The sequence below is a fragment of the Molothrus aeneus genome, chromosome 6 (assembly GCF_037042795.1).
Source record: "Molothrus aeneus isolate 106 chromosome 6, BPBGC_Maene_1.0, whole genome shotgun sequence".
NCBI classification, from domain to species: Eukaryota; Metazoa; Chordata; class Aves; order Passeriformes; family Icteridae; genus Molothrus; species Molothrus aeneus.
This window is the reverse complement of record NC_089651.1, coordinates 17,090,272-17,104,143: the sequence shown is the minus strand read 5'-3', so window position 1 is coordinate 17,104,143 and position 13,872 is coordinate 17,090,272. Positions and strand designations below refer to the sequence as shown.

The window sequence follows — 13,872 nt, the reverse complement described above, 5'->3', positions numbered from 1 at the left end:
ATTCTGTCTTCTAGGTATTTGCAGTGGGTGGGGAAATGAGCATTATGTGACTTTTGATGGAGCATATTACCATTTTAAAGAAAACTGCACCTATGTCCTTGTGAAGCCAATTCACCCTGACTCTCACAACTTCAGGATTCACATAGACAACTACTACTGTGCTGCCACTGGTGGAGCAATCTGCTCAATGTCCCTCATCATTTTTTACTCCAACTCTGTTGTTATTCTGACACAAGCAAAGGAACATGGAAAAGAAACAAATTTGGTAAAGTATTGTGTTTAAATGAATTCTCAAAATTATGTTGTTGTAGTTATATTACTGTACTGCCAAATGTCCTGCGATGACAAGGGATTAAGCTTATAAAATATGGAATGGGTAAGAAATGCAATTGCTTTGCTTCTTCTCTCTCTTTTTTGCTTTGTATCAATAGAATCTGTATATTCTAAAAATCTGAGAAATTATCACATAATTGTGATAATCACAAAATTGTGGTTTTCATCCTGATAGGAGTATTCAAATATAAATTGCAACATATTAAAAAGGAATATTAGACAACTGCTTAAATGACTGACTTTGACAGACATCATTTGGTGCACCTAAGGTCTGAATTTGTGCCGCTCTGCTTTCCAGTTGCACTTATCATGTTCCTTACTCAGTGAAGGAGCATCCATAAAAACCTTTTGTTTCTTCCCTTTTTAGATTTTGTTTGATGACAAGAAAGTTGTTCCAGACATTTTTAAGAATGGTATCAGGATAACCAGTTCTGGCCTTTATGCCATAATTGAAATACCTGAATTAGAGGTTTACATCTCCTATAGTCGACTTGCATTTTACATAAAACTCCCTTTCAGCAAGTTTTATAACAATACCATGGGACTCTGTGGTGAGTGTCCTCATCAGCTGACAAAAGTTATTGCTCTGAATTTTCCTCCTTCTGTCTCATTCTCTTGTAAAATCTCTAAATGCTTGCAACTTCACTATTTCTCAAAAATGTTAATAAATTTATTCAATGGAAAGACACTGTCAAGAAATGTAGTTTTAAGTCATACCTTTCATTCTATTCATGGTCTGTTGGGGGATGGAGATAGCATTTTTCTAGGCCCTCCCTTTTCATCATATCTACTTCATATAGGAATGTAGGAAATGTGGAGAGTCCTGTGCCATCTCAGTTACTCTGGCCACCAGAAGAACTGTATCAACCAACACATCAATTCTGGTTTTCATGAGTAGTTGGCAAACTGTTTCTTTGAGTCTTCGCTTCCTAGAAACAGTTTGCGTGAATTTATCCAGAATCCCACATGTTGCACCCTTCACACAAGGAGGAGAACTTCCCCCCAGGTTTTCTCTAAAAGCAGCTTCATCAGCATCAACTGTCCTTGAACTGTCATTTTTATATTGCTACCAGGTACCTGCACCAACCAGAAGTCTGATGATGCTATGAAGAGGAATGGTGAGGTCGTCAAGTCCTTCAAAAAGATGGCACTAGATTGGAAAGTCCCATATCCTACCAACAGATACTGTAACCCTGGTGTCTCACAGCCATCGAAGATTGAGTATCATCAGCATTGTGTGCCTTCTAATCTGTGTAAAATCATCTGGTAAGACAACTCCCAAAAGTATCAGAAAAAGAAGTCCACAGGGTAATTTCATTCTTCACTAAATGGCTTGGGTGAACTGATTCTAGGATATGAAGAAAATACAGCCTTGTGAAACTGAGCAGTGAACTGATGTGTATGCTCTTGAGCTTGGCAGATATTTTTAAGCTGCATCAGCAAAATCAGTCTTCTCTTAATTGTGTCTGCTGCTTGGCACTCCCTCTGCCTGTCAGTTCTGGAGAGGGCAAGCGAGAACTAGCTATAATTCAGTATCTGAAAGCTCTGAATGATATGAAACACAGTCAGAATATAGTAAGCAAATATATGTGTCTGTTTTTAAAATAATTTTGTGGTTTAAAGCAGGATTTTCAAACATGCTGGCATAAAAACGTCAGTATATAGACTTACAGCTATGAGCTGTGCAGGAGCCTTTGCAGGTAGCAGTCCAACATAATATTGTTTCCTTTCAAAGCATTCTTAAGAATGGCAGGTAAAGCTCATTCTTTATTAAGCTGCCGGGGTGTGTTGCCTATGAGAACAATTTGTAGCTGTACCTTGAGGTTTTGCCGGGAGCAGGGGGGATGGTTTGGCTCTGAGTTGAATTCTTCCTTGGAAGTAGCCCAAGGTTTTTCTCTTTGCTTTGTGAAGGACCCTGACGGAGTGCCACGGCGTGGTGCCCCCCCAGCCCTACTACGAGGCGTGTGTGGCCAGCGGGTGCTCGGAGGAGCACCCCAGCACGGAGTGCCAGAGCATGCAGACCTACGCGGCGCTCTGCGGGCTCCACGGCGTCTGCGTGGACTGGAGGAGGCTGGCGAGCGGGCAGTGCGGTGAGCCTGGGAACGGGCAGCGAGTTACGGTGGAAAACACCCCCTGGGGTGAAGCAAGTCCGCTCTGCTCTGCCCTCCCCTGCTGCTCTGGACCTGAGAAAAAGCAGAACAAACCAAAGCGGTTGTTCCAGCCCAGACCTGGTGCAAAAACAAGGGGGAACCAGGCCCACGGCGTCTCCTGCGTAGCTCAGCCGAGGAGTCGTGTGTGTTCCCGCAGCTTGGGCACTAGATGGCAACGCACCGCTTCTCCCTGCGCGCTTCGCCCTGCTCGGGCCACCCCGGGAATCGGGGCGAGCGCTGCTGCTCCGGGCGCTTGCACCCTGCCGGCCCCATCGGCCCCTCTGGCTGGGGCTGCAGGGCCCCCTTGCCGGGCCGTGCGGACCCGGGAGCTGGCTGCGCGCTTTGTCCCTTCGTGTCCCTGCATCGCAGGGTACCCCTGGGTCTGGGCTTTTTAACTTGTGTGTTGCAATGTTCCACAGAGGCCAGCTGTCCTCAGGATCAGGTGTACAAGCCATGCGGGGAAGCAAAAAGAAACACTTGCTTCAGCAGGTGCGTCATTTCCTATAAGGCGTTTTTCAAGTCCATAATGTGAAGATTGCCGGGGAAATTTGAAGTTCACATCCCCTTAGAATTTAGGTGTCTTGATTGCCCTGGGCAATTTTTGCCTCTCGTTCATTCTCATTTATATTCTATTTGTGCAGAGGACTCGTTATGAACACCCTTCCTTCCCAAAATAGCACATCAGTGTTTGTTGAAGGATGCTACTGTCCTGATGGAAAAATTCTGCTGAATGATCACGATGGCATTTGTGTGTCAGTTTGTGGTAAGAAATGGTATAAATGGTGCTATAGAAGTGGGGGTCAGAGCCTGACTAGAAGTGCATATTAAGGGGTTTGTTTTGGGTACAGAGGAAATAGGGGAGATCTTGTTACTGACCCTTTCTGGTGAAGCTGGAAGCATTCCAGATTGAGAGCTTCTGCCTGCTCTTATATGCAAAAGATGCAATTTTCAAAAGAACAAAGAATAGCATGTTTAAGATGTTTTTGTGTTTACAACCTGTGACTTTGCACTCTGAATTTCTCTTTGTGGCTGTTTCTCAGATTTCAATACCTTCCTTCTGTTCCTGTTTTTCTGCTTCTGTTGTTTTCCCTGATGGAGTTACCTTTAAAGTAACATCTAATTAATTTTATAGGTTGTACTGCACAAGATGGGTCAGTGAAACAGGTAAGAGAAAGAAAAATACTGTCTTTATAGTTTATCTGTGTTCTGTGACCTTCTGCAAAAATGACTGCATAAGTTGTTTCTTTTAATTTTAAGCTTAAAAACCAGTGAACTGCAATGACACTGGGGAGAAAATCAGATTTTATTAACTCCAGAACTTGTTTAATCACTTGAGGTACAGAAGCAGAAAGAGCAGTTTTTGGGAATCAGTTTTCTGGTAGAACTATCAGGCTTTCCTCCTGGAAACACATAAACCTGAAAAAGAAGGTGGCAAATAGTGGCATTTTTTCTTACTCTTTCCTTCTTCTCCCTCTGGGATTTGAATTGCAGTTTTCCTACACAATAAATTCGGTCAACCCAGTCCTACACTGGCTTGCAGAAGGCATTCATTGATATATTCCTTCCAGGTTTTTCTCTCTGAACTGCTACCCCTCTTGTTTTTATAGCCCAGAGAGGCTTGGGAACATGACTGCCAATACTGTACTTGTGATGAAACAACCTTGAACATCTCTTGCTTCCCCCGCCCTTGTGCTAAATCTCCACCTATCAACTGCACAAAAGAAGGCTTTGTACGCAAAATAAAGCCACGTCTGGAAGACCCCTGCTGCACAGAGACAGTCTGTGGTGAGTAGATCCTTCTCTTGCCATAATATGACAACATTTGCCTTCATCAGTAATCCTAAAGTGAGATGTGATGCCCCACAGCACACTGGAGTGGTCATTTTTCCATCTACGTGCCAGGAGCTCTTGCTAGCAGAAAAAAAAATCCTCTGGTCCACCTTGTTCTCTAAAATTAGTGCCATGACCTGACAGCTATTTACACTGGAAAGTCTCCTGTGGATCATTGGGACCAGCAGGTGCTCCACAGGATCCTTTAGCTCTTGTCCTTTTGAGATGAGAGGGTGATCCTTTCAGAGAGATTCACTCAGTAGAAGAGGCTTCCCTAAAGCTTCCTGTAGAGGTTCCTGACATATGTTTGCCCTCAGCTTTGCATTTGCACCCTCCCAGTCCCAAATGCCCACCACAGCACAGGAGTATCCTGCTCCTAAACCTGGCCATTCCCAGTATCTGTACCAAGATGCAGGACAGAGAATCCTGGCAATGGTAATAGGATGGTTTTTTTCCAAGCTCTCTCCACAAGTAACACTGCTGGATGGGAGGCTTTGGCTTACTTTGTCTCTGCTGTGTATTGCAGAATGTGATATAAAAACCTGCATTATCAACAAAACAGGATGTGACTTAGGTTTCCAGCCAGTGGTTGCTATATCTGAGGATGGTTGTTGCCCTATCTTCTCCTGTAGTAAGTACCGTGTTTCCTTAAGATGTTTTATTTATTCTTTGAAGTATTTGATTTTTATAAATGAGGTAACATAAAAGGCAGAAGCCTTTTCCCTTCCCTTCCCTCTCAGCCTTTACAATTGGGCTATTTTTTTTTCTTTTTATGTCCCCTTTTTTTTTTTTTTTTTTTTTGGAGTTAGAATAACTGGTTCAGGTTCTCTGTATTCAGTATTCAGGGAGTGTAAGCTATTGACCATGTACTGAATGTTGGTTAAAGTGAACCCATCCAGAAGCTCTGCTGCCAAATTATATTTCCAGATTCACACACATAAGCCCGTTAGCTTTGTTACCAGTACAGTGGCTAACAATAAAGAAAAGGTCAAGTAATTTCAAGTATAGATAAAAAACCACAAGGCAAATAAATTTTACCTTATGGAAAATACTGGGGTATAGAATTATCCCCACTTGATGCATAACATCTTAGCAGATGCTACATGTGGGCATCTGAATACCAGATATCACCATGTACTAGTTGCTTTTTTCCCCCCTCTTGTGTGGGCTGTTAAGTTCATCTCTACTCTTTGACTTCTCTAAATCACTCACAATTCAGAGATGAGTACAGAAACTGCATCATTCCTAGCACAACAACCTTTTCATTTTTTTTCCTTGCAGTACCAAAAGGTGTATGTGTTTCTGAAGGAGTTGAATTTAAGGTAGGCCTTCTTCCAGACACTTCTTCCTAGGAGTTAATGTTGCTTGAGTCAGAATTATCTGAAGTTCTTGTTTTCAACATTCATACAAAAAGCAGGATTAGAATGGCTTGTAATTCTTCCCTGCCGGTAGTCTCCCTCCCAACACCAAGCAATCTGTGATTCTGGGACAGGTTATTCAATAGGTAATGCTAGAAACCAGTAACTTGCTTACTGAAAGAGATCTTCCCTGTGCTTTAGAGTCAATGGGTCAGAATTGTAATTGAACACAAATTTTAAAGCTCATTGAATGTTGTAAGATTACTGCTTGGTCAAACTGACCAAAAATGCTTGGAATTTATGAGAACTCATTTAACATCACTCATACACTTGGGATTGTCAGCCTTGTGTTCATTTTGTGATACCAATGGTGAAGTTTTAGAGATCTGGATGTGTATTCATTTCAGAAAATTCTTCCAAAAGTAAACCTCATAAGCATTAGTTTTTTCAATAGGCCAGGGGGATGTTTATTCCAGAACCCTCTGAATTCTTGTCATGGTTTTCTCTCTCCCCTGCATTTCCAGCCAGGGGCAATGGTGCCTAAAAGCTCTTGTGAGAACTGTGTGTGCATGGATGAGCAGGATCCCGTGACACAGACCAACCGCATCCAGTGCCTTCCAGTGCAATGCCAAACCACCTGTCAGCAGGTCAGCACCTCCTTGACCACAATGCCTGATGAGTTGAAACAGGGGCAGTGTAACTGCTTTGTCTGTGCAACACAGCAGGATAGACTCTTCTATTGATTGTTTTGTAAAGTCCTTATTAGGGTGCTGTTATTTTTGCTCCAGCAAATTTAAGAGGCCACCTTTGGAAAAGTGCTCTGAGGGGAAGTAATTACAAACCTGTTAAAGTCTGACTGCTGAAAGATGCTGTGTCATTCTGTTCATGTTCTCCATTGTCAGCTTATAAATTAAGATTGTGAGGAAACTGCACAGTATTTCCAGACACTTTCACTTGTGGATGGGGAATACTCAATTACTCCTTAGTACTTGTGAGAATTAGCTCTCAAGTTGTTCAATCTGTTACTGAATATAAGTAGGGTGGTGGCTTTTCCACTCATGCCCAGATAAGGACAGATGCACCACCAATGTTAAAAATGGGCAAAAGCTTTCATTACACTTTTTCCTGAAGCCAGCCACACCCACAGCCACCAGAAAACCAATGCATACCTAAAACACAGAAGAGAAAATCTTCACATGTCTGACATCAATAGTTCTTGTAGATAATCATATCAGACCAAGCTGTGGTGGCAGACTGTGCAAGTTATCACGTGCTAAATTAATTTATTTCACCTCTTTTGTGTGTTAGTCTGAAGAGAAGAATAGTCAATGACAGGGTCTTCATGGCAACTGAAGTACCCAGAAGTCATTATTCAGTAAGGCAGAAAAATTACCAGCTTTGATTGTCAGGCTTAATGTAGTTCCAGCAGATTTCAAAACACAACAAAATTGAAACTAGAAGGCTGGCTCGTTTCCTCTGCCATCTTCAGTGTAGCTTTGATCCAAAGACGCTTCAGCAACAAGACACAGATTAACATGGATAAATGGAAACTTTATTCCCACAGGGTTTTCGCTATGTGGAAGAGAAGGGTCAGTGCTGCAGCCAATGCCAGCAAGTGGCATGTGTGGCAAATTTTCCTTTTGGCAATGTGACCATTGAGGTAAGCACTCCCATGCTCTGCACACAAGGCTGAACTATCAAAAAGACCTCAGCATTTTTTCAATCAGTGCCATGCATTTCAAGGCTGGGAGAACCTCAAGGAGATGTAAAAATGTCTGTGTTTCCAAAGTGAATGTAGATGTTCATACAGCTGTTCCCTGCTGTGTGCATCTCATAGGCACTACCATGTTGACAATTATATTCTCTGTCAGGAATGGAAATCATGTTACCTCCGCTTCTCTTGACATGAAATAGCAAGAAAGAATTTAGAAGGGATGGTGACATGGTGTGATACTGCTCCTGCAGAGATACATTGTGCTGGCTTCACATCACACTGCTCCCATCTGAAGCAGTTTCATTATCTTGCCCTGAAGATACAGGGATACAGTGTGAGCAAGCTGATATAGCTGTGCTGCCACTGGTTCTGAATTTGCTGAGGCAGAAACCAAGTGACACAGCTGCTGTAGTGTTGTGTGACTTGGTAACACACACAGCTAATACATCATGTCTTGTGAATGTAGCGTTGTGTAGGCAGAAGCTGAGCCTTTTAAGGATGGGCTTGATGATCCCACCCTCAATATGGCTTGGTCTTTTATACCCTTAATGATACTATGATTTCATGATTCTAGCTTTTTTTGGTTTTATTACAGCCTGCTACTCCTGTGTATGGTTAATGGTGCTGTTTCAACCGGTGGCTTGTCTTACATGCAATTGCTTCTCTGATAGCTCCTGTGTTCTATGTATTTTCTATTTCATCCTTTTATTCCTTGATAATTTATCTTACAAGCTAGATTTTTCTGTTCCAATATATAGTTTTTATCTCTGCATGAGGAGGCTTTGCCGTTATGCATTAGTCTCTATTGCAAAGACATTTTTTTCTCTTTCACTCCTTTTCATTTTCTTCCATATATTAAAAAAGAAAATTGTTGAAATCCTTTGAAAGAGTTATTTTTCTTTTGTGTATATTTCAGCTCACAAACATTAGCACACCTACCTTCTGGCATTTCTGTTAATACCTTTATGCTCATTCTGCCATTCTTTCATTCTTTCCCCCTGGGAGGCCACAGAAGTGATTTTGCATAGAATGGTAGTGGGCGAGCTTGGTACCTAATTTGTAGATGTGAGTTGCAGACATCTCAGCCCTTTCAGAGTGATATCAGCAACCCAGTCTCTGCCAGTTCATTGACTTTATTACTGTTTCAGTTTTCTAATTTTATAGCTATACTCCATTGGCTTGGGGTTTTTGTTTGTCTTTGTTTGTTTGGTTTTGGTTTTGTTTTTTAATTATTTTCTTCTGTTTTTATCAGGTTGGAAAGAGTTATAAAGATCCATATGACAACTGTACTCAGTACACATGCACTGAATCAGCAGGCCAGTTTTCCTTGACTAGTACAATAAAGGTCTGCCTACCATTTGAAGAAGCAAACTGTGTGCCAGTAAGTATTTTACAGCCAGAAAAAGACTTCTGTAATGAGCCCTGATCCTGGCCTGGGAGTTATATTTGCTGAGTACTTCTTGATCTTTCCTTGTTTGAAGGAAATGTGCTTTTCCAGCCCTGTGTCCCATGGAAATAAGCCAAAAATATTTGCAAACAAGATCACACCATTTACATTGTTGTGGGATAAGCATTAGAACTTGAAAAAGAAGGGTATCAGAGCAATAGCAAGGAAGGATTTTTCATCACTTGAGAAACATCAGTGTTATAAAATGCAATTGAACAAGTGGTAACTCACCATGGAACCTTGTGGGACTGATGAGCAAAGTGTCTTCTGATATGTGGTGTTCCATTAAGTGAGGAAATGGAACAGGAATGAACAAGGGGTAATATTCATACCCAGGCTTTCAGCTATTGGTGGTTCCCAGTAACTTTCAGTAGCATTTTGGGACTTCACAGCAGATCAAAGCAGGGACTAGGACAGCCATGTACTTGAATTAGCTCTGGGGTAGGCTCTGCCCAGGCCAGGCTGTTCAATTCCAGGGACAGCTGTCAATCTCTGTCTCTGGCTGGGGTTTTTATGCTGGCTTCAATAGGACCTAAATAAGATCAGGCATGTATTGCAGGGCATCTTACCTGGCTTGTGAGAGGATATATAGTTCTAAGAAAATTCCCTCTCTTCCTTGCTGGGTGATTTGTTCTGGTTTGGGTTTTTTAAGCAGCTTTATATATAATTGGTACACAAGTAGGTCTGATGAGGAATGTGCATGGATTAGAGATGAGGGACTGTAACTGAGCTCTCATCATTGCTACTGTCTGCTTAGGACTACATGCGTCTGAACTGACTGTTCTGGTTACTTTCAATACAGGGGACAGTTGAGGTGTCTTCAGATGGCTGTTGTAAGACATGTGAGTGCATTAAATCACTGCTTCTCTGCTCCAATACTCTTTGGTCCTTCCCTGCTTGTAGCCCTGTTTCTGCAAGGATTGAGAGCCTGCAGATTCCACAGACTGAAAGACAGTTTTACAGCAGCAGAACTGTTCTGTACCTCACAGCCAAGACTAAAAATCTGCCTTATTCTTCCATTGGGAACACTAAAATTTTTTATCTCCTTTTCTGTGTTTTTAAATAACTGAAATACTGTTAGCTTGAACTGTACTCTGATAAGAAAACTTGTAGAAGATATTCTCTGTGTTCTTGCATCTGCAAATTGCATAGAAATAAAGTTTTGGGTTTTTTTCTGTAGCATCCACTCAGAAATCCCAGTTTGTTATAGAGCCACATATGTAATTTATAGCCATGTTAGAAAAACCTAAAGCCTTCATGCCTCCTTTAGGTCTTGATTCAACAGTATCTTTACATGCTAAAGCTAGTCCACAAATGGGAAAATACATTGACTGGTGGGGAATCATTTTGCTGAATTAATGCCTCTTTGCACTCTCATTTGTGGTTTTGGTTGTGCATTTGAACTGTGAGAAATTTTACTAGGATGAATTGTCCTTGGTTGACTAGCAGATACCTTTCAAAACATTTGTTCCCCAGTCTGAAGAAGCTTAACAGAAGTATTCTTCTGCCCAGGTATTGACCTACCCCACAAATGCAAACGCAATGTGAAGGAGCAGTACATTGTCCATGGCAACTGCAAGTCAGCTGCTCCTGTCCCAGTGCCCTTTTGTGAAGGGATGTGCAGTACCTACTCCGTGTAAGTAGGAAGCCTTTCTCTGTCCTCCTCTGTGTCTTGTCTTCCTGGGTTCTTGTCACCAGTGGGCTGCTGCTGTTTGTCCCCTTCCTGCTGTTTGTTGGGAAACTGGGTGTGCAGAAGAGCAATCATTAGCAATGGCTTCAGTGTGATTGAGTGCCTTATCTTAGTCAGGAAAATAGGTCCCCTGGGAAAGACGTCAGCTACATTTATTAAACCTGCTCTTAAGCATGTCCTTGTATGGTTTTTGAACAGCTCTAGGAGGCTTTCCTGCCTTTTGTTCTCTGCATGAATTGCTCCTTTCTGTCTTGCTAGAATGGGCCTAATCCAAAATCTACCAACGTTACTGGGATTTTCCCCACTGATGTCAAAGGATCTGACCCTGCATGGCCAATAGGATCCTGAGGAAAGGCTGTTATGAATAAGCAGAAGAATAGACAGGAAATTTTGCTCCTTAGTAATATGTGCATTTGGATCAGCAAATACGGATGAGTTTGGGAAGACCACAGGCAGCAGACTGATATGAAAAATCTCATTTCTATAGGTATTCTTTGGAGGCCAGTGAAATGGAACACAAGTGCACTTGCTGCCATGAAAAAAGAAGTCACAAAGTGAAGGTGGAACTAATTTGCTCGAACCATAAAACAGTCCAGTTCACATATGTGTACATAGATGAATGTGGATGTGTGGAAACAAAATGCCCAAAGAGGATAACATGATTAAAACTAAAGGAAACATTTCATCCCCCATTTAATCCTTCCCTAGTAAGTGAGTAGTTTAGAAAACAGCTGTAAGTAACCTTCAAATGACCATAGTAGCGCTTTTTCTTTCTGGTATTATATGCAGTTATGGAAATTAGCTAAGATTTTACTCTAAATGTTTGTAGAATAAACTGCATTTCAAAGAGGACTTGTTCTCCTGTTTCAGTGATGCTGCTAACGGGGCAGAGTGGCTGATGTCTTTAATCTTACACTGATATTATAAACCAAGGTTATTACAAGATACTCTAGAGACAACTGATGCCTTTCAAAAGTCCTGCCTGAAGAAAGTGCACATTTTTAAACCATAACCACATGTATTTAATTTCCCTTAGAAGTGAAACAACAATCACTTCCACAGCTGCAGTTCACCCAGAGGCAGGACTTGGCTAAGGGCCACATTTCTGTTCTTCTCCCAGCGGTCCCAAATCTACTTTGGCTGTGACTCTGGGTCACTGGAGGAAGTCAAGGTGGTTTTTTTCCTTCCTCACAGTGAGCACTATATCAGGAGTGGAAAAACATGGATCTTACATATACACTACAAAATGAATATATTTGCACCCTTATTGGGAGTCCTTATCTCACTGGGGGTTTTTATTATTTGCCAGCATCAATCCCTGATCTGTGTGTTAGTTCAGTCTCTCTACTGGTTGCATGACTGTGATTTGTGTTACAAATAATTGGTTCTCAGCTAGCCTGCCCAGTGGTACTGGTGACAGTATTTCATGTGGATAGGGATCAAGATGATCCAACAATACCTTGAGAGTGCACAAGGAAGGCAGGTGGTTCTGTTATTTGAGCAATTTGTATTTTGTGACCTGAAGGAGAACTGAAGCCTGTGACTTTCTTAGTGTCCTGCAGCCTGCTGAGGAGGCTTTTTTGAGAATTGTTTTGCAGAGAATGCTTTTGAACTGACCAAGTAGATATGATATTCATTATACTTTAGCTTTCCATTTTTAAAGTGTTGCAGCTCTTGAGCCCCAAGGAATCTTTAATTTGCTTATTTTTCATAATAAATCCTGCCAGCAGATGTCACGGTTCTTTGATGTGTACTGTTTCATCATGGTGTTACCGATCTTAAAATTGTGGGAATCCTTGATGTCGCTTGATTATAAGTTATAGGAACCTCCAAATAATTCAGCTAACTCTCTGTGCAATGCAGCTCCCTTGGAAGGCACAATTGCTTGATTGAGGCTTATGTACAAATTTCACATTAATCCAGAAAACTGTTTTTATTGATACAAATCAAGTGCACAAATGCTTTTGCAATGCAAAGAACAGCACACACACAAAAAAAAAAAAAAGAAAAAAAAAAAAAAAAAGCCATCCCTTTCTTTCCTCCTCGCCTTTCCCCCTCAGGGAAGAGGTCATTCCTCATTCTTGAGTGCTTTTGTCATCAGATAGTAAGTAGACTCTGTAAGTAGTCATATACACACTCATGCAAATCAACCAGCCAACCAACCCTGCAAATCAATAATTGTCAGCCAGATGACTTGGCAGGAACAAGATCAGAAACCTTTCACATCTCTGCATTATCTTCAGGTGGGAGAAGGGAATAAGCCACAATCTAATCATACCAGCTGTCTTTAGATTTCTATTCTCTTGTCTGTTTCAGTGATGATGAGATTTTACACAGAAGCTGAGAATGGCATTGATTTAAAGGCATGCTTTCTTGCTTATTTTTGGCATGCATTTTGCTTTTCAGGCCAGTGAAATGCTCGAACCAAAGACATACTTCCATCTCCAGGATGTTTTTGATCATGTGAAATCTCACATGCATCTTCCTCATTTCCAGATACACCTGGCACTCCATTTACTCACTCAATCCAGCATCTACTGACCTATATGATACTACTTAGAGGCCAGGTTTTAAGGAGAACTTTCTGATTCTCTGTTTGGAGGTGCAGAGTCTTACTTAGCTGGCAGCAAGGTAAAACCTTTTTAATGTGAATTTCAGCTTCTTTAGCTAAAAGACAGTCAGTAAATAAAGACAGTCAGTAAATATTACAGAATCATAGAATATGCTGAGTTGGAAGGGACCCACAAGGATCATTGAATCCAACTCCTGGCCCTGCACAGGACATCCCCTGGAATCACACCATGGGCCTGAGAGCATTGTCCAAGTGCTTCTTAAACTCTGCCAGGCTTGTGCTGTGACCACTTCCCTGGGCATCCTGATCCAGTGCTCAGCCACCCTCTGGGTGAAGAACCTTTTGATAATATCCAACCTAAACCTGCCCTGACACAATTTCATGCCGTTCCCTTGGGTTCTGTCACTGGTCAGAGAAGAATTCAGTGCCTACCCTTCCTCTTCCCCTCATGAGGAGTTTGTAACTGCAATGAGGTCTCCACTCAGTCTTCTCTTTTCTGGGCTGAACAGGCCAAGCACAACAACTCAACAGCCCCTTCTCATACAACTTCCCCTCAAGACCCTTTACCATCTTTGTTGCCCTTCTTTGGACCCTCTCTAATAGTTTAATATCTTGTATTGTGGTGACTGTAACTACACACAATACTCAAGTCAATGGGCCAAACATCTCTCTCTGCACAAAACCAAAAATCAGTCTGGAGGCTGTTTGATCAAGATGCTGACAAGCTGGCCCTTCTTGGTTAGAGCCTGTGCCTCTGCATGCAGCAGCAGCATCTGCT

General features: G+C 41.8%; 1 protein-coding gene across 1 annotated transcript in view; it reads left to right on the top strand.

Annotated features, from left to right (window-relative positions):
• LOC136557501 (mucin-5B) overlaps window positions 1–11,374 on the top strand; it is a 41,514-nt gene extending 30,140 nt beyond the window's left edge. The window contains exons 32-47 of the mRNA XM_066551426.1: window positions 15–265; window positions 701–884; window positions 1,407–1,599; window positions 2,245–2,423; window positions 2,903–2,972; window positions 3,125–3,246; window positions 3,616–3,647; window positions 4,091–4,268; window positions 4,840–4,944; window positions 5,595–5,635; window positions 6,196–6,318; window positions 7,236–7,331; window positions 8,638–8,766; window positions 9,635–9,674; window positions 10,345–10,468; window positions 11,010–11,374. Coding sequence (XP_066407523.1) covers window positions 15–265; window positions 701–884; window positions 1,407–1,599; window positions 2,245–2,423; window positions 2,903–2,972; window positions 3,125–3,246; window positions 3,616–3,647; window positions 4,091–4,268; window positions 4,840–4,944; window positions 5,595–5,635; window positions 6,196–6,318; window positions 7,236–7,331; window positions 8,638–8,766; window positions 9,635–9,674; window positions 10,345–10,468; window positions 11,010–11,184 — 2,042 coding nt within the window. The 3' untranslated portion in view covers window positions 11,185–11,374. The remainder of the gene's footprint in view (window positions 1–14; window positions 266–700; window positions 885–1,406; window positions 1,600–2,244; window positions 2,424–2,902; window positions 2,973–3,124; window positions 3,247–3,615; window positions 3,648–4,090; window positions 4,269–4,839; window positions 4,945–5,594; window positions 5,636–6,195; window positions 6,319–7,235; window positions 7,332–8,637; window positions 8,767–9,634; window positions 9,675–10,344; window positions 10,469–11,009) is intronic.
• The last annotated feature ends 2,498 nt before the right edge of the window (window positions 11,375–13,872 follow it).